The sequence below is a fragment of the Anomalospiza imberbis genome, chromosome 1 (genome assembly GCF_031753505.1).
Source record: "Anomalospiza imberbis isolate Cuckoo-Finch-1a 21T00152 chromosome 1, ASM3175350v1, whole genome shotgun sequence".
Taxonomy (NCBI): Eukaryota; Metazoa; Chordata; class Aves; order Passeriformes; family Viduidae; genus Anomalospiza; species Anomalospiza imberbis.
This window is the reverse complement of record NC_089681.1, coordinates 131,988,405-132,008,984: the sequence shown is the minus strand read 5'-3', so window position 1 is coordinate 132,008,984 and position 20,580 is coordinate 131,988,405. Positions and strand designations below refer to the sequence as shown.

Here is a 20,580-nt window from a genome sequence, read left to right as displayed (position 1 = left end):
CTTTAAGGCAAGTACTACCTTTTATCGATTAATTATCCAAGACTTCTCATATGTTCACTTTAACTGAGAAAGAATACAGGCTAAAATTGTTAGAAAAAACTACTATCTTTAACCATTAGTTTATGAGTAGGATTAACAATGTGATACGATTTCAAGTTCAAAAAAGTGCTTGCCCATTGTGAAGCCAGTATTTTTAAAGGCAGGGTGCAGGATCAAGAGCTTAGCAGTCCAGGAACAGGATCATTAGCCTAAGATTTTTTTTACAAAGGAATCCAAAGTCTTATTAAAAGTAATAAGAAAGCCTCAAAGCCAAATGATCATCCACATGTCTCAAGTACAGTCTACTTGTTCATATATTTAAAAGAAATTACCAATACTTGAGTGTTAAATGTTTTTAAATATTCAAATGTTTAAAATAAGAAATCTTTTGGTTACGTGTAGATAAAGAAAATAATCCAGGTGTACCGATCTTTAGTCACACATAGTAAGAAAACCTATTCTAGACAAGCCTGTAATTCTTATTTTTACTTCTAATTATTTCATCACGGAATTTAGTGTGTAAATTATGAGAAGCACTATGCAAAAACAATAGGATAGCATGCATTCTGTGAGTGTAGAATTCTATCTACTTATTAGGCATCTCTCCAAATTGTACTATACAAATATTTGGTCACTCCAATAATGGCCAAATATTCCACTCCAATGATGCTATGATCATAATTTCAGAGGCACCACGATGACTAGTAATAAGTAGGGTGAAAATATGGCAAGATACAATAGAAGCTATGTATCATATGTGGCATTATATAGTATCATATACCAATTCACATGGAAAATATTCATAATGAATTTCAGGTTCAGTTTTAGAAAGTAGAAAAAAATTCCGATTGTATTTTATTTAACAAGGACACAATTAGCAGCATTTGTAATCTAAAATACTACTCTGCACAAAACATTTTAGATATGTTCAAGAATTTATTGTTCATTTACAGTCTGAGGTAACTCTGTGGGACTCAGCTTTTGTCCTCACTCCTTCAGAAACAGGCTGGTTAAAGCTTCCTGGTTGGCCTGCTAGGCATGCACTGCAGTTACAATGTAAAATGCTACTGAGATTGCATAATATGAGGGGCAAAAAAATGGAAGACACATCAGAAAAACTATAAAATAAGCAATTTTGCTGTTCTCTCTTGCATGAACAGGCACAAAAACAACCAGAGAAGAAACAGCTAACCAGAATACTGCCTTGCTGAGGCATTAATCCTTAAGGAATGAAGACAAAGTTAGGCAAGCAGCAATATGGACAAACCATTTCTCAATGACAATTTTCCAATACCCACCCCCAACAGAGAGTGCTGCAATGAACATTTTTATTTTCTCAACCCTTGGTGTAGCCTCACAGCCACTGACTTCATTTTTTTCAGCCATCATTTTTTTTTATTAAGTAACTTTTCTGGAAACAAACTGAAGTTGTGATAGTTTCAATGTAGACTGATATGTTTCATGAAATAAACAGTGTAAGTGTCTCAAAGCCAAATGTAAAGCTGATTACAGTTAGGAACTGGCTAGTGCTGAAATGACTGAATAAGGGGGAGCATCTTTGCTAAAATATATCATACCTGTCCATTAATTTTTCCCTTTAGTCTGTTTATTGAACCATTCAAATTTTATGTTATTTTATTCTGAGATGATAAACTATAGATTCAGTTTTGTAAGCATTTTCATTGCAAAAAAGCAACACTATGCAAAAACCAATACCTCTCCTGTAGTCAGATTTAAAATGTCAAATATACAATCATAGTCAAATATACAATCACAGAGCAACCTGAGTTGGAAGGGACCCCCAAGGACCACTGAAGTCCAACTCCTGGCCCTGCAAAGGACAGCCTCAAGAATAACACCATGTGATTAAAATTTTTAAATTTTTTTTAAATAAACAAATTTTCAAGAATGCTGCACAAAACCAGGAAACAGAGAAGGAATACCTCTACCAGTAAAACCCCTGTTTTAATCATGTTTGTATGCTGAAAAGGCAACTTGCTCATTGAGCTAATATTGGCAAAAAACAGGATGCAAACAATGTGATGTCCAACAGCTCAGCTGTGTAAGTTCTTAAAGCAAATTCAGAGATTAAAAAAAGTGTTCTCATCATTAGACAAATTTTAGATCATCTAAGAACCTGATATGCAAAATGTGCAGGAAATGTTAAGTCTGTACTACATAGTGTAGTATTTCATATAGGCTATGACCTTGTAAACAAGTCATAGTGTTTAAAATATTGACATATTTTCTGTCTTTCCTGTGTTTTTTATAGAAATTCTAATAGCAACTCTGATTTTGAAATTCACAGAAAACAGAGAAAGTACTCAAAGAGAGGTATTCAGTGGACTTCTAACTTGCTAAAAATCTGTTTTAGTTGTTTGGATTAAAGGAAGCAAGATAACATTTTCAGCAATTTGTAATTCTCAGTATGGAAAGTATTACAACATAAAAAATAACCGCAGCAATTATGTTATGGAACTGTAACTAATTTATCTTATGAGAAAATGCAATACCTTTGTAGCATAACAGGCTTCCAACAATTAATCTGGATACCAATAAATTGGCAGACAATGTGCTATACCAGAAGTGCTACTTTCTAGGTTGCTGTGACTTCAGGTGTAAGGCAATCCAGATCTAGAACGCTGCAGGATGCAATGGAGCTTACAGACTAGTTCAAAGAAAATCCACAGAGATTTTTGTAATCTAAACTTCTGCCAAGAACAGAAACAAACACCTTGTACTGGAGCAGAATTGGTTAAAAGATTAAAGCTGATCCCAGTTAAGAAGACTTGCATCCCTTAAGCAGGAGAATTTCAAATAGCTAAGCATATCTCATTTGTCATTGTCATGCTTTACCTTGCTACTGGATGACATAATCCACTAAAAACAAAGGAAACCAACTCTCAGCAAGTTTTAACAGAATCTGAATTTAAGTAACAAGTCAGCTAGCAACCTATTACAAGCAGGATAAATATTACAGAGGTTAAAGTCCCACTTTTCTTTTATAAAAAAAATTATTAAGGAAAAGATTAATAAACACACAAAAGAAAAATACCAAAACCAACACAAACAAACCTCACAAATCCTAACAGGAATTTAGCTGCACATTACCAGAAGATCTCTAGCTTTGTTTGTATTGCTGTCTCTTGCAGCTACACACATTCAAGCACTGCTCAGGCTATGTTGCTGTGAGACTAAATTTCATCTGTGGAAAGGCTTTCAATGATTACATAGTGATTACATAGAATACTGAAACATTCAATAATATAGTTACTGTTACAAGCTTGGCATCTATGTGCTCAAGGAATAGAAATGCAGTTTTACATATAAAGACTAATATGAAACATTATTAACAATTTGCCAGCTATTATCTTAACTACAGTTATACACAACAGCACAGAAGTCTCAATGTGCTATGCTATTTTTATGTACTCCTCCAGTGACCATCTCTAACCCCAAGGAATAAGTTTATTTGCAAACCTGTCCTTTGGAACAAAAGTCCCAGGTGGGACTTTGCTGTCTGGCATCTCACACTGTTTCTGGCAGTTCTACAAAGCAATCCAAGTCATCCTCAGAGAAGCCTTCCACAGCATCAGTGGCAAAACTTTCTTCTTGAGTTTGTTCCATTCCTAAATTTTTTACAAGAAATGCTTCGAGAAGGTGTATTTAAAACATTTCCAAATCCCAATACTACACTGACTGAAAGCACTATAAATACACTGAAATTATGTCTTTAAACTGTATTTTTTAGTTGCTAGTTCAAATTATGCTTTATCTTTTCTTGTCCAAAATTAAGTTCATTCATAAATTCTATGAAAAAGCTCAGTAAACAATCAAAAATGGAAACATTTCCAGCCCATATTAAGATGTGTTTAAATTTAGCATCACATCTCCAAAATGTACGTTTTTCAAAGCCCTCCTGACAGAGAATAGCTTCTGAAAACAAGAAGAAACACAAAGCCTTGTTGTTTTCCCAAACAAAGACACTGGTGGTCTGATGGCAAGAACAGTGGAGGGCAGCAGATGTTTCATACCTTGGTTTTAGCAAATTTCTGACATACAGCTGAAATTGTAGTGTCCTTATGACACAGCTGGTGAAATATGTGCTGGATAAAAGTGGGTGGAAAACTGGTCTCCTAGGCTCAAAGAATTGTCACCTGTAGTGCAAATTCCAGCTAGCAGGCAGTTCAGGGATTTCTTCTGGGAGCAACAGTGCTCTCAGTAACTTACTGATCAGAGCAAGTTGAAGGGGAACAATCAATATACTAGAGGCCGTGGCTAATGTTCAGAGGCACCTGGTCAGGCTGGAGAAATGGGCAGGCTGGAAGTTCAATAAGAACAAGGATAAGGTATTGCATTTTAAATGAGGCCAGGAGCTGACCACATGAAAAGCAGGAAATGATCTGCAGCTCCTATTGGGTGAGAGGTGTCAGCAGCGCAGCCTGACAGCTAAGACAACCAACCACATCCCAGCTCGAAGTACTGGTCAGCACAACCAACAAGGTCAGGAAAGTGACCCTTTCCCTCCATTCTGCACTTGTAAGATTGCATCTGCAGCATTTTGTCCACTTTGGTGCTCCCCAGTGCAAGAAGGCTATTTACACACTGCCCTAAGTCCAATGGATAGCTGCCAGGATGGTCAGGGAGGGTCACATACAAGAAAAAGATGGGAGAGGTGCTTTCAGCTTTGAGAAGAGCAGCCAAAAAGTGGGGCTTACTGCCTTCAACAACCAGTTAATCAGAGTACACACAAAACATGCAGCCAGATTCCTTCTTAGAGCTGCACAGTCACAGGACAAGATGCAACAAACAAGTTGGAACAGTAAAAACTGCAAACAGATTGCAGAATTAGTTTTTTATTTCCTTACTTAGTAAGTAGAACTAGTTAAATACTGAAACATGTTGCCCACAGAAGTTGCGGAACCTTTGACCTTGGAGGCATTCAAGACTCGACACGGTCCTGAGCAACCTGATCTAATGAGACCTGTTTGAAGCTGGGGGGGTTGGACAAGATGACCTCTGGAGGTCACGTCCAACTTAGATTATGATTCTGTAAGAAAAATGCCTCATGAAGCCTCCTGGGTTAACAGTGATACTGCTAAAACATATCCATTTATTTTACCTGTTACACTGGCGAAAAGCTGCTGTACACAAGTCCTAATTTTAACGCATCAGGCAGTATCCCCAAAGTAAGGATGGCAAAATATTTCAGCAGAAACCCTATATATTTTCCTTTTACTTGTAATCAATTTAAGTTAAATTCAGTTGTTGCAGAAGCTTATAAAAGATAACAAAAAATTCATTCCTCTCACCTGGGTATGAGACTGAAATAACAGAATTAAAAATGTCTGGGGAGGAAATTCCTGAAGTTACTTACCCTGTGCGTGACTGTCCAACTTTATCACAGATGTCTAAGATGAGGCCCCAGTCCTCTGCAGTGTTCATCTCACTGGTTGCTTTCTCTGATAAAAAAAGTATAAGTAAATCAAAATGAAATTTTTTTAAAAATTTTAAATTGTCAACAAAGATGTTGGAATATTACCTCTTTGGATATTTCTAAATGTATAAAAAATCCTATACTTAATAAAATATATTAACAATGTTGCATCTAATTATTTTTAATTTTCTCATGTTCACTTGTGACCAATTATTTTAATTAATAGGCAAACATATTTGGGTGTTGTTTTACTACATCATAAAGATGCACACAGAACATGAAACAAGAAGTATATCTACCAACAGATTTTTTTTTCCATTTGAACTATAAAGTTTGATAGGATATGAATACCCAAAGCATTGGTTCACTGTTTGCAGAGTCAGATACAACTGAATTTATCACCTTCCCAGACACTAAAGTGCTGTGCCTTGCATTTCCTTTAATATATTACATCTAAACAAGAAGGACTTAAAAGTCATCATAATCACTAAACTTCTATATTTCCATTCTTATTTTTGCTTTGGATTATAAATTTCACTGTTTCTTTTTAGCTATAAAGACTGCTAAAGCAAAGTAAATCTCAAAGAAGCCATTGTGACTCTTCCTTCCAAATTTTTTGAGTAGGACAAGAGTCCCTGGTGAAGACTAAAGAAATAGAGAGAGGAGGTAAAGAAGAAATAGATTCAATGTCACAAGAAAAAACAGACTCCCACTCAATTTGTCCCCCACAAAAGCTTACTAACAGTAAGGATAACAATAAATAAAAGCAGTAAAGGAAACTGAGCCTTACACTGCAGCTCAATAGAAGATTATATAAACACAGATCAACTTAGGACTGGAGAACATAAGGGAATGCACGTGCATTTTTAATTAGTAACCAAACAGTAGGAGAATGGGCACAGAATAATACAGAAACATTGTTTCCCATTCCTGTTTCATCTAATGTTTACAGCTTCATCTACAAAAGACAAAATATGCCTCAGCAGTGAGTACCATCTCTCATGGAATGCCTCTGACTACTTAGTTTTATGAAAAGAACCAAAGATTTCCTATAAAAACCTTATCTGCTGGGAAAGATTCATTATCTAGATTAGCACTGGCAAAAATGCAAAGACAAAGACAAAGCAAAACATCTAATCTCCAAAAATTACAAGGATTATTCATATTGAAGTTGATGGCTTTTCTTATGAATGAGTTTCTGTGTCCTACAGATTGATGTAGGTTACAGTTAATTCATGTCTTAATTCAGAACAAAAATGCAAAAAAGCAAAACTCTATGGTTATGTGCTCCCAATGTATTTGTGAGGAAAAATTCAACATGGACATATATACAACTGAAATGATAACACATCAGCTGTACTGTCAGATGCAAGGAAAAGAGCAAAACAGTACAAGGAAATCTTAAATAGAAGTTAGTTACAATTCTGTTCTCTCAGATAAAGCAGAAGGACATTACCTCTTCTTTCTAAATCCTAGCAGAAAACTTGTTTGATTAGAAAAAGCATTAATAATCAACAGAAATATCAAAAATTACGGATAGACACCATGCTAACATCTAGCACTAAGATATACCAGCTGATCAACCAACCACTTCATTTTCCTTTCAGTCTGCTCTTGTTCCAATACATGCTTATGACTAACAATCATAGAAATTTGTGATTTTCAGGTAAGACACTTGAACTCAATGCCTTGCATGAACCATCACCGACCAAGGCAGACTACTGAAATTGCAGTCTGTGCACACAGCAGCTGTTCTGCTCCAAAGACAGCCTCAACTCTGCAGCACCAGCACTGCTGCTTTGAAACACAGAGCCTGAGTTTCCTACATTGTGTTCCTCAGACTGAAAGCAGCTGCTAAGTACAGTCCAGAGACACACAAAACAGACCACATGGAGGCAGTTTACTTCCAGGACTCCACTGCTTCAGTTCGTTTCCAGTTCTACTGGAGCTGGACCAGCTCCCATCAAAGAGTGCCAGTTCTCTCCAAAGCCTTAAGTTCCTGCCAGGCTCCGAGTTCACACCAGGAGCTCCCAAAACCAGACTGGTCACTCATGCCTAATGCTGCACTTCAGTTAGCACATCCTTTAGCAGAGGGATGAGCAATCCAATGGAACTGAAACCTTGATCTTTTCCATTGTTCTACATAACAGACAGTTGTCTGTATTTCTGACAACAACTGATCTTTCTTTCCTCACAATTTCAGCAAAGAGAAATGACATAGCAATCGGTTATGTCTTCTACAAACCAAGGAGTAAACTACTAATGCATGTTTAATGTTTTAATATAACAGCAACCTGTGCTTTATGCTAATTTCAACACTTTGGCTAAAACTACAAATAAGATAGTGATTGATGAAATCCCTGATCCACATTAACCACACCGATCATAGCCTTTATTTTAATTCTCAATGAGAACATTTTGCAAATCTATCCATGAGTACAGTTACAAGTTTTTTGCTATGACCACGTTCTTTCTTGGCAGTCAAAGTTCGTCCTATATAAAAAGTACCATTTGCTTGCAATGCCTTCCCCTAGGGCATTTTCTCCACCAACAAACACTAGATAGTATCTTAGTAAATTTCAGCCTGAAACCAAGTTTCACTGTATACTTTCAGTCTTCTGTAGTAACAATCATCCAATAGATCAAGCAGATAATAAAATTAATGGTAAGACAGAAAAAAAAAATGCCTCTGGAGTTCTACTTAAAATTTTGCCTCAAACAAGGGAAGTTAAAAGTTAAGAACATACTGAGAATGTTAGCAGCACACAATCTGAGCTGACTGTCCACAAAAGGCCACTTACTAATGCTATGCCAAACACAAAGGAAACAGGACTACATCACAGCTCTCTTCCATGAAGATGCATCACTCAAAGTCAAGGCATTGTTTTCTGAGCACAAGCAAAGCCTACAACTGAACATAGTAATTTTAAGCAGTACAAGACTGTACAATCTTATGTTGCATCAGGTTAATTTGTAGTAATTAATAGTTATTATTAATAGTAATTACTATTAATAGTAGTTAGTAAAATAGTAGTTTTAAATTTTTTTAGCTGTTTTTTCCTTGAGGGTTTTTTTCATTACTTGTCTTTACTGCTCACCTTTATTTTTTCAGGATTTTTTAATATTCTTTTCTTACCAGTAATTCCATAAAGACACACACTCATATTCATAAAAGCCACAATTTCAGAGGAAAACAATAATTGGATCTATGAGCTCTTTGGTCAAAAATAACAATGACTGGGCACAATATAAATATACCTTTCTAAATTATTTCAACAATTTATTTAGTTCCTAAAACAAACACAAAAGAGACCAAAAAAAAAATCTTTTTTTTTTGGCCACTTTGCAAGGCACAGAGCTTGGAATCACTATGCCTCTCTCCTTATAGTTCTGCATTCAGAACACTAGCCATACTGGGCCAGACCAGTTCCATCTTGCCCAATACTGAGTCTCTAAAACATACATTATACCTCAACCAGACACCTAGGAAAACATAAAACAGAACAAGGTAAGCATTAATTGTGCTTCCCTACCAACACACCTTTCAGTGACCAACAATTTGCAGCTTCATAACTCCTGAGTCAGAATTGGTGCTCCAACCACACAAACATTGTCATAAATCACACAGAGAACAAATAAAGCATTCTGAAGCAAAATGCACCTCGTCTGATGGAAATCTCAGCTGTGTTTGTATCTTTAGCGTCTCAATAATTTGTAGACTATAATGTCCTTTAAATAAAGCACCTACATGCTGAAATCATTCTTCCAAACATATATTGTATCTTTTTTCATGGCACTGAATAGCAACTGGCTTCTAAGGAAAACATCATTCCCCATTACAGATGCCATAGACTCCCACTGAAATACTGTACCTAAAATCAAGAAGACAGAGTTACAGCTATTGAATGAGAAGCCAGGCCAAAAAGATCAAAATATATGAGTTTAATTACTTATGCATTGGTTGAAAGCATAAGGTTCATTAAGTGTGTTGAGGCCTCATTTCCTTCTAATTTACACAAATCTGAATGCTTGGAGCATTGATAAAATTCTGTTTACTCCTCTGGTTTTGTGCACTATTTATAAATTATAAGCAAAGCAAAAAATATTTGCACTGTGATTCTATTTGAAGTTCCCTATTACATAGAAAACACAATTACAGTTGATTATTTTATGACAGAAGAAAAAAAAAAACCTTTTCTCAGAAGAAAAAAATTAAAATTTCCTAAAATACATGCCTGTCCTAAAAAAAAATTATCATCAGATTTACAAAGTTTTATTAGACAGAGGAAAGGTAGTGCATGCTGAAAAAAATCCATTGCCAGGTTTAGTGGTTGATGCTTTAGGTGCTTTAAAAGGAATATAAATATTGCTGCAGATTTGCCATGGAAGTATGTGCTAGTCACTTGAATTCTCTGCCTTAGTCCTGCATCTTAACAATAGCATTTTACTGCCTTATTAGAAATTTGCAAGAGTAAATACTCTCATGACTGTTCGGATACTGCCGTGAACCACATAATGCATTTCTTAGGGCAGAAAACTTAGTGACTATCCATTGCTAACATCATTTTCAGAGGGAGTTCTTGGCAGGCTTGAGCTTCCCAAGCTCCACTTTTTACTGAAGTTTATTTTGAAAGACAAACCCCAGTCTAAGAACTGAGCTGTTTTTCTGCAACAAATTTTCAAAGATGTTAAAACTAGTAGAATTTCAAGAAATAACAAATCTAGATCAAAATATCCTCAAACCCAACAATTAAAATGTACAGTATTTGAAGCAGTTAAAACAAGTAGCAGTAAAAACTGTCAGAAAATTCTACCAATGTAAGGTTTTCAACCATCCTACTTATTATTTGCTATTACTCTATTCATGGATGTAACATCATTTTCACAGTTGGACATGATTAAAATGAAATACTGAAGTTGTAACTTCAATTACAAAGACACAAATGGCTACAGAAAGTCTTCAAAATAATAGCTAAAGAAAGTCTTCAACTCTCAGACTCATATTACAACCGCTTTCTAGCATGACAAAAATCCTCAAAAATTTGTTATATCATTATAAATAACAGATTTAATGAAAAATTCAACACTCCCCTAAGCCTTCTCTCCTCTTCTGTTCAAAGTTTTCTTTTCTTCACATGGCTAAATAACGAATTCCCCTTCCCTATGAAATTGCAAACAAAATTCCAAAGCAATATAGTTTAAATTGCCGTTAGAGACTGAAAGTGAATGCAATTTTTTCTTTATTTTTGCAGGCACTTGCTGAAAAATTTGGATTACATGCCATTCCACATTCCTGAAGTTAAACGCACTTAAGTTTTGCTCTTTTTCTCTGTCAAATAAAAAGAATAAATACATTTGTTGGTCCATGCTACAAAAGCCACCACTTCAATATTAACCACTTTGCATTTCACTAACATGCTCAGAACTGCACAACAAGAGTATGTCCAACCAGATTTCATTTGACAAGACTGAAAATAATCCCTAACAGGCAATGACACCATAGAGAGAAACTTGAATTCCATGTACCATTAACTTTGATAACGCTATTAACCAGCTTCTGCAGTGTAACTGTGCATGTGCAGTGTTCCCAAGTCCTTCTGGGAGCAATTGTAGAAGGTGTCCTATGAAAGCCCTGCAGCTGATCCCAGGCAAAGCAAGCGGCAGTGACTGAGGCCACCTCAGCCCATTCCTTCAGAAAACCATGTAGGATCTCACCGTGCTTAAGGTGGCCCAGCAAAAATGAGCATCACTCAGCTCAATGAACTGAGCAGAATGAAGGCAAAAGGATTCACAACCTGGTTTAAAAAGGCTGAAATCATAAGACTAGCTGAGCAAAGATAATTTAGATGTTTAGATCTCTCATGCAAACCCTAACATTTCACCCAGAAATATTACAACACATCAGGAAGGTTGTATTGTGTAATCACAGCACATTAGAGATACACCAGAAGGATGAATAGTCTGTAAACAAGGTGTATCACAGGCATGTCATATGAACAAATGGTGCCAGGATGTATTTGCAGAAGGCCACAAGCCAAGCCACAGTACAAGAAGCATTTCAGAAGGAAGATTAGCAAGAAACTTAATTTTCCACATCAGGTATGCAATGTTATTTTTATCAGTAAGAGGAATAGATTTTACATGTTGAAGATCTACTTTGATTCTTCTAAATTTTGGTGTTATAATACACACTGCCACAGCTGAAAGGAGAAGCACTTATGTGACTCCTTCCCTAGGAGGAAAGAAAGAGAATTACCAGAAAAGTATAGTCTTTCACTATGGAACATATTATGTCGGCTTCAAAGTGCCCAGCTGAACTGACAGCCTGCTAATTGATAGTGGAAAAGATTTTTTTGTTGACTGATATACTGAAGGGGTATTCCACTTAGTCTTATCCTGTCAGCATTGCCATTTTTCACTGAGGACCTATCACCAAAGGCGTCTTTAAGTAAGAAGTTCTTGTTTTTCATAAATATTTATAAATTACTGAAAAGGGGGGTTTTGCTATAGCTCCTTTTCCAAACATTTTCTACTCAGTTAGCTCACAGTTAATATCCTTTGTAAAATAAAGCTGAGACAAACAGTAGGCCAACTCAGGCAAAAAAATGCCAGTCTCATGACAAGCTGAACCAATCCTTGGAATTCACCTTTCTTTGCAGCCAGATGTTAACTCATAGTCTGCAGTCTCCATAATGATCTGGGGTCAAGAAACTCATCTACGGCAATTTTCCCTTCTTTTGGCAAACCTGGCCCAACAAAAAAAGTTCAGCCCACAGAGACATGTAATGGATGTTTTGAAAATGTTGACATAGCAAGGGGACAAATCTAAACAACGAGCTTAAATAGCAAGAGGATTTTATTTCAAGAAATTGCACCATGTGAATCATGGTCAAACCATTCTTACATTCTAAGAGCATCAAACTATAGGCTGACCATATGTAATTCAAGCATATTATTAAATATTTGAAGAGTCAATAGCATAAAATTATCAACAACTGCTAGAGTTAATAAAACATGGGGAAAATGATTACAAGTCACATCAAGTTCTATCTTACTAAACCACCTGCTTAATTTCCTATTACTGTAAATAACAAGCCTGAATTTCTTCTCAGTCCTGTACTGCCTCAAACCATCAGAGTAAGAATCAGAGTAACATCCAGAGCAAATGCAAATACCTTCATCCTTTACTGCATGTAAGGAAAAAAGAAAAACAACCCAATCCCCCATGTTTTTTAACACCTTCTCCTAATATCACCTGTGATTTCTGTGACACCTTATACCAGAAACTTGAGTTACAGATTTTATTCTTGAGATAATATCTAAATGACACTTGAGAACTGCTTTAGCAGTAAGTTCTTTATCAAACCTAGCCTAAGCACTGCTACATTACTAGTAAGCCTGTCATGACAGATTAGTAGACAGTCTTTTGGTTCTTAAAGCACACTTCACCATTATTTTACCTGAGTCAAACTTACAGATAAATCTGCATTTCTCAGGAACACCTCGCTAGGAATAATTTTATGATTAGGATTGAGAAATACAGCAGAAACAGAAAACCCACAAACCTAATAAGAACACTTTTAATTCTAACCCCTTAAATGGAAGATTGAAGTTTCTTAATTATACTTTCAACAGGCCCAGATCTTGAAGATTGTTTTTCTTTTTTTAAATTCCATTATTATGCTCCTTACTTGGGCACATCATCAAAGATTCCCCAGCTTGATTGTGAAAACTTGTGTCACCACTGATTAGCATCCCTTCCTGTTGAAATATTCCTAAATATGGTAAAAAAGAAACTTCAGAAAATGAAAAGTATTTGGACTTCATCCAGAGATTTGGACTATTGAGGATGACAATGGTTAACCTTCTCAAATCTCTGGGCATTCTTTAATATAATTAATTTAATAGCAGTCTTAACAACATTCTTTAGCCAACTACAACTAAAAAAAAAACAGGTGTACAAAGTTGGTACAAATGGTAAACTATTATGGATGACCAGGTTCCACTGCAGCAGCATGCTAACAGGACTAGCCAAATGCTGCTAGCTGGCCAGACAAACTGAAAAATTTGTCCTGAAGGTAAGACATACTTATGCTCCTCAAAATAATGCAAAACATTTTAGTTCCAGGTATGTTCTCTGCAATCCATTTCTCTAAATGGTTCCAAGATAATTTCCAACTATTGCACAGTACTGATCAGCTGTTCAGTAGACAAGAATGCACAGCTATCACAATACTATCAACTACACCAATGTCCAAATTCACATGAAATTAAGAGTGGCTGCTGACTGCCTTTCTGCTTCAGGAATCTGATTTTAAAAAGAAAACTTCCTTGCTGGATAAGAACAAAAGCAGAGCACTCAACTTTCACTCACAGAAAACAAATGAAAAATAGCACTATAGCTTGACAACTTTTGGAAGTTTCCTGAGAACCTGAGAGCTTATTCTACAGCTGATGCTATCTTATGAAGCCTGCCAAAAAATTCATCCAGATAATAGCAAATTCCCAAAGGGCCCCAGAGAAGAGCCCAGGGACGCTTTCCGGGAGACTTCATCATTCCCATCTCCCTGGCACAAATCCAGTTAAGTGATGGATAAAGGCAGCAGGCTCCTGAAAGTAGGCTGTCACAAACAACAGCCTGCTGCTCCTTCAGTCTCTCTCAGGACACCATGAAAGGGGCCAAAAGGGGCTGTTTATCAGTGAAAATCAGCTCATTGCCCACTATCTGCTTTTCCAAGAATGATTTGGTACTGGGTGGTTATTCCTATCTCCTCATACTGTTTACAGAATAACACTTTTGAAAATTCTTCATTGTTGATCATATTAGGCAAGCACAGTAGGTAGGGGGTTGGCATCCTCTGCACCTAGAAAAGAGCAAATGAGCCACTGAAGTAACTGATGGGTGCTACTGCCCTGCCTTGAGACTCACAGTGCTGAGGAGCATATCCAGTGAACTGAGCTCTAGAGACACCCCTTCAAGCAGTCTGAGCTTTCCTGCCAGCAAGAGGCACGAGGAAGAAAAAAGTGAACACCTGCCAGAACCTGAGCCTATCACTTTTTAATCTTATTAGTTCAAATAAATCTCAAACAGTCCCCGGAAAACCGGCAAGCAGTACAATCTCTTTCTCATTTTCAGCTGTCAAATTACACTAGAAGACAGCAGAACAAAAGAAGAATTATTTACTACTTTCCAAAATAAGTCCGTCAACTTTGCTACCAACAAAATCATTAACTGAAGCGTAGTCTTCAGCTTAAAAGTTAACAGTTCAAAATAAGAAGACCGAGATATGCCTTATTTTGATGCAATAGACTAAGAATTTCTGATAACATACATACAGAATTTACGCCTCAGTACTTTGGTTACGCAGTAATCCTTTCTCCTGAAATGTTACATACTTTTCAAATGGTTTTGACTTGGTATTTCTTTGAAGAGCTGGAAGAATTGAATTGGAGCCTAAACGTCTGAAATTTGGTAAACTGCAGTTGAAAGTTACAGCTAGTTTAACACTATTAAAGAAATTAGTTTCAAGAGACTTATAAAATGTTACATTTCCGTAAGAAAATAACCAAGGGGTGTACCTCTGCACATAGGAGAAAAACTTCCTTTATATTATGGGATTCTCCGGACAAAGCCTTTGTGGCTCAAAGCCAAAGAGATGTCACCAGCAGGTCGAAAACAAAGCATATTACACAATCTCTAATAAACACACAAAACTAATTATTAACTGTCTATATGTTAGTCTATCTTCAGCTTCAACACATCAGCATGAAGTACAATTTTAGCCAAGTAAAAGTCAGATACTTCCTTTCCCTCTAGTCTGGCTTTGGAACAAGCAAGGTGGAGATAACACCTGAGCTCAGTACATCAAGTTTTACTTGAAAGGAAAAGAGAAAGCTCCCACAGGAATTCCCTTTAAAGAACTAAATACAAAACGCTTTAACGATTTTCTCATGCCTGTCTGTGAAGCAACTGTAGATGGTGCTTTTTACTGTTCATCTTTACAAAAACACTCCAGCGCGGACCTTTCGCACTACTTGTTTTGCCGTGCTGCATTACTCGTGCTGAGCAGGCCAGCTCGTTCCCCACGAGCATCCCCGCGCTCGCCACCGCGGCCCGCAAGGCCAGAAGGGCCCGCAGGAGCCCCGGCGCTGTCCCCGGCCAGCTCCCGCCGCCCCCGCCGGGACGCGGCCCGGCCCAGCCCGGCCCGGCCGCTCCCGCCGCACCGTGGCCGCCGGCCGGCCCGGGCCGCCGCCGCTGCTCCCGCTTTCCGGCCGGGCGCCAGCGAGCCCAGCAGCGCAGGGCCGGGACAGCGGGCCGGCTGCCCGCGGGGGATGGAGCGAGAGCGGGTCGGAGGGCCGGCCGGCCGCGGGGTTACCTCGGGGAGAGGCCGGGCCGCGGGAGCCACTCACCCACATCCTGGTCGAAGGGGTTGGTGGCGAAAAGCGGCATGGCGGGGCGGGGGGCAGCCGCCCCTCCCGGCAGCGCGGCGGCGGCGAGAGAGAGCAGCCCTCGGCGGCGGCGGCGGCGGCTCCTCCTCCCGCCCCGGGCAGCTCCGCCGCCACCTCCTCCCAGGGCCGGGCGCCGCCTCCCGCGCAGCACGCCGGGAACCCGCCGCCGTCACCGCCCGGCCTGCCGCGGGGGGCTCGGCAGCTGCACCGGGCCCCGGCAGCGACACCCGGCCCCGGCAGCGACACGGGGCCCCGGCAGCAGCACCGGGCCCCGGCAGCGACACCGGGCCCCGGCAGCGACACGGGGCCCCGGCAGCAGCACCGGGCCCCGGCAGCGACACGGGGCCGCGGCCCGCCCCCACCCCAGGCGGGCATCTTAGCCCCGGCACGGCTGCCCTAGGCGGAGGTTTATATTATTTGGTTACGTGGAGCTCTTTCCTCCCCCCCGCTCGGGAGGCGAGATGGTTTTGTACCCAGACACATTTGCTTTCTATGGAAGATTTTTGGAGCTTCCCTATACATTGGTCTGACTGAATCTTTTCATTGGTAATGCCACGGTGCTTGTGACATGGGTTAGCCTGACGGCAAAGGGCAGGCTGGTGGTTATGCCAGTATCTCTCACAGCATCACACGGGAGCCTGGCCAGTTCTCCGCGGTCACATCCCATGGAGGGCAGTCGCTATCAGCTGGTCACAAGGCCTGGAATATCCCGTGGCCTCTGGTTCTCTATCTTGGTCCTCCACTTTGTAAGCCTATGTTGCTGGCTTCAGTGGGGTGTGTCCCACGTTAACAATATGACTCATAGGATAAGACACGTTCTGCATATTCCTGCTGTCACATAAAACTCAAGTCATTATCCTTATGGCCTTTTAGTACTGTTTGATTACTCTGAACTAGTTGGATTGCAAATTAAGTAAACCTAGGCTCATGTATGCACCTGGGGGAAAAGAGCAGTAGGAGCATATCACAGGCATGCAAACAAGAAATGAAAAAGGTGCTATGACTTTGCAGGGCAAAAACACTAGATGCAATCAATAGTGCTAACTATGCTCAATAATGAATGTGATTGCATGCATTAGGCAGACTTCTGACACATCAAATGAAAACTGCGCACCAAGCCTCTTCCCACAAGGATTTACAGTCACTAAGCACTTTGTTATTTTACTGTTTCTTTCCCAGACCTCTAGTTCTGCCCATAGCAACTGTTTTCAGCAGCTAACGCAGGTCAGTATTGATCTGCTGTGTAGAACTGACTACTCATAAGGAGTTTCATGTTTTCTTTGGACTTGACCTCTATTCAACTACTAGATATTCTCAGAGGATGCTTTACCTCCTCCCTATTCATCATCTTCCGTTATTTTCACAAAAGACATATGGCGGATGTCCTCTGAGTCTGCTTATCCCCTCCTTTGTCATCCCTTCTTTCTGATCAGTTCAAAACTAATTGTAGGAATCCTTTCAAAACAAGCAGAGCTTTTATTCAGTAGTCCTGCAGGAATAGTTAACACAACACTTGGGAACTGAGGTTTTAGACTGCCTTCAGCCTAAAAGCATTTCAACCCAACTTTCCTTCCCAATACCCTACTGAACATTTTGAAAAAAGGCAGTCTATAGCAGGAAGTATCTTAAGGGTCTGTAATCATGGCTCGTATTTTGATTCTGTTATGATTTTTTTTACTGTGGACACAGTGTGAAGTCCTTCCAAAACTCCATATTGTATTGTATCTCCCTCTTTTCCCTGTCTCCTGACTCTAGCATTTTTCCATGGCACAGCAATGGCTGGTAGGTAGAGCACTCTCCCAGGAAATGTGAGTTTGCCCTCTCTGACATAAATGGCTATAAAAATTGGCTTTTCCACCTTATGTGTGAGTAGTATAATGAATATGCTATTAAGAACAGGTGTGTTAATCTAATGCTATTAATAAACAGGTGTGAACTACATCTTTACTGGATGTAGTTCAAAATGCTTGTATTATTTCCTACTGCTGCCTAAGTTAGCTATCTAAAAGTAAGGCGTATAGATCAAAGGTACAGTCTCAAATTGCATCTAATTTTGGGGGATCTACAGCTGAAAGAGAATGTAGCAACACTGCCCTGTGCCCACAACTATGTGCTGCCACCACATTTCTTGTATTAGATTTGGAATTTGATCCATTTCATTTGTGGCTGCACAATCAGCTGATCCAGCTGAAAACTACCTCACTGCAGAGAAGTTCCCTGTTGGGTCATGTCACAACTCTGACTCACCTTGGAATTAGATCAGGCATGTGAAGAGGTGGGAAGGCATGGCTGGGGACAGTACTTCAGCAGTCTGGGTCAGGAAAAACAGGCATGTCCAGGGGGTTATTCATCTGTTCTATTTTGGACCTCATTCTGAAGATGGCCTCTGCAACAGTGACTCTGTTGATTTCACAGATGAGCCTATCTGTCCAACAGTTCTCTGACTTAGGGCTTGTCTCTCGTCAGTCTTATAGCAAGTTTTAACTAGGGTGGTTTTTTAAAAAATATGTGCTACTTTTGCCTGAAGTAAGCAGTCTCAGATGATTGGTGCAGACATTTCTTTTTTCTTTGCACACTTCTCTTTTTATATAGTACTGTTGTTCAGATACAGCTAAGAGATCATAGAATGACTTGGGTTAGAATGGACCTTAGAGGTAATCTAGTACCAATCCCCCTGCCACAGGCAGGGACACTTTCCACTACACCAGGTTGCTCACACCCCTGTTCAATCTTTGAACCACTGCCAGGTTTGGGGCACCCACAACTTCTCTAGGCAATATGTTCCAGAGCCTCACCACCCTGACAGTAAATAATTTCTTCTCGATATCTCATCTAAATCTACCCTGTTTCAGTTTAAGCCATTACCCCTTGTCTTATTGCTGTCTCTACAATGTCCTTGTTAAAAAGTCCCTCTCCAGCTTTCTTGCAGGCACATTTCAGATACCAGAAGGCTCTCCCAGGTCCTTCCGGAAGCCTCCCAGAGCCTTCTCTTCTCCAGTCTGCACAGCCCTAACTCTCTCAGCTCATCTCCATAGCAGAGCTGCTGCAGCCCTCTGATCATATTCATGGCCTCCTCTGCATTCATTCCAGCAGGTCCACATCCTTCTTATGTTGGGGTACCCAAGGTGAATCCAGTACTCCAGGTGGAGTCTCATAAAGGCAGGTATTCAGTTAATTTCCAGCATAATACACTTCCTAGGTTTAAAAGATGTGATATACATCTAAATTTGATTAAGTGTTTTATTTATGTTGTTTGATTATATAATTAATGACTTTTTTTTTTAAATTGTGACAAGAGTTTATCCATATGAAGGTAAATTCTGGATTCTGATGATATACAATTTTTCATTTCTCTCAGTAGGAAAGGATACGTAAGAGGAGCAACTTGTAAATAACAATCTGCTGGGGAAGTTCTAATGTTCTTTATAATCACTCAATTGACACCCATCTGCATTAGACAAGCATTTTCTTAAAATAAGGCAAAGCCATTGTAGACATGGAGGTCCACTGCAGCTCCAGTTTGCTGGGGTAGTATTTTATTTGTCATGCCCATTTCATTTAGCATATCTTAGTTTTGTAGCTGCTGCATTGTAAAGATAAGGTATATGATGCCAGGAAAAAGTCAGGCCAGTACACTTCCGGCAAGGAGACAGATATAAAGAACAATGATTGTCTCACAAATCAGTCCCACTGACCTTTATTTTAACTGCATTTTCATTATAGTCCACTGTGTACATTGCTTTTGGAACTGGAAGCTGTGAAGAAAGGATAATCAAAGGAAAAGAGAAAGACTCAGAATAGAGCAAGTGCCAGCCATCCATTTAATCACAGCTTTTGTCTTTGACAGGGCAAGTACACAATGTTTTGGATGGCTTACAAGATGCTGTACTGCATAACGATACGATGATATGACAAAGACAAAATTTTTCCAAGTTACAGGGCACATGTAGATGCCTTAGCTACTGGACCACAGTGATTTACTTCCCATCTATAACCTTACTGTATATGTCCTAATATTTTGCAAGTGTCCAAGCAGCATGGCTTACAGTAATCTTATCTATTCCATTATGTATAGAGAAAACATATGAAACATATCAATACAGTAAGTCTGGTGTCTGCTGTTAGGAAATCAGGCTAAAATTATTTAATTATCCCTTTTTGCCTTATTATTTATGAAGTATGCAAGTAGGATTATGTGAAGCATATAACTGGAAATCCTTCAAACCCATGTAATCTTAGAACTAGGCAAAGATTCTACTAATAAATTTTATAAAATAATTCATTTTACCCTGACCACATTAAAAATTGTGATGTGCAACCTTCTAGTTAATATTTGCACATGGATGCCAGAAACAAGGGTTTATATCTTCCTCAATCTCTCTGAATTCAAAGCAGTAATTTCAAAGCAACTCACATGAAGTAATATTTAATATATTTACACTGAAGTTGTTAAATGATTTTGGATAACAAGTTCATTGAAGTCAAACACAAAAATGTGTTTATGCTATTTGCTTGAGTACTCTTATGGAAATGTATTGTGATATACCTGTGAAAGGCAGATAACCTGTAAGGTGCTGGCTGCTGGGATCTCTGGATGCCTGGGCTTCCCTGGAGATGCTGGCCAGAGCATCACTCTATGCCAGCTTCCTGCCACT

The 20,580-nt window shown here is 39.0% G+C and overlaps 1 protein-coding gene across 2 annotated transcripts in view; it reads right to left on the bottom strand.

The window, feature by feature from the left end:
* STAM (signal transducing adaptor molecule) overlaps positions 1 to 18,194 on the bottom strand; it is a 35,390-nt gene extending 17,196 nt beyond the window's left edge. Inside the window, exons 1-2 of one of the 2 annotated variants that reach the window (XM_068212306.1) lie at positions 18,173 to 18,194; positions 5,417 to 5,501 (exon numbers count right to left, since the gene is read on the bottom strand). In XM_068212306.1, the coding sequence (XP_068068407.1) occupies positions 5,417 to 5,484 (68 nt within the window). In that variant the 5' untranslated portion in view covers positions 5,485 to 5,501; positions 18,173 to 18,194. Of the gene's footprint in view, positions 1 to 5,416; positions 5,502 to 15,886; positions 16,033 to 18,172 lie in introns of those variants that run through there. The other variant, XM_068212297.1, reaches the window with a different exon arrangement.
* Between the last annotated feature and the right edge of the window lie 2,386 nt (positions 18,195 to 20,580).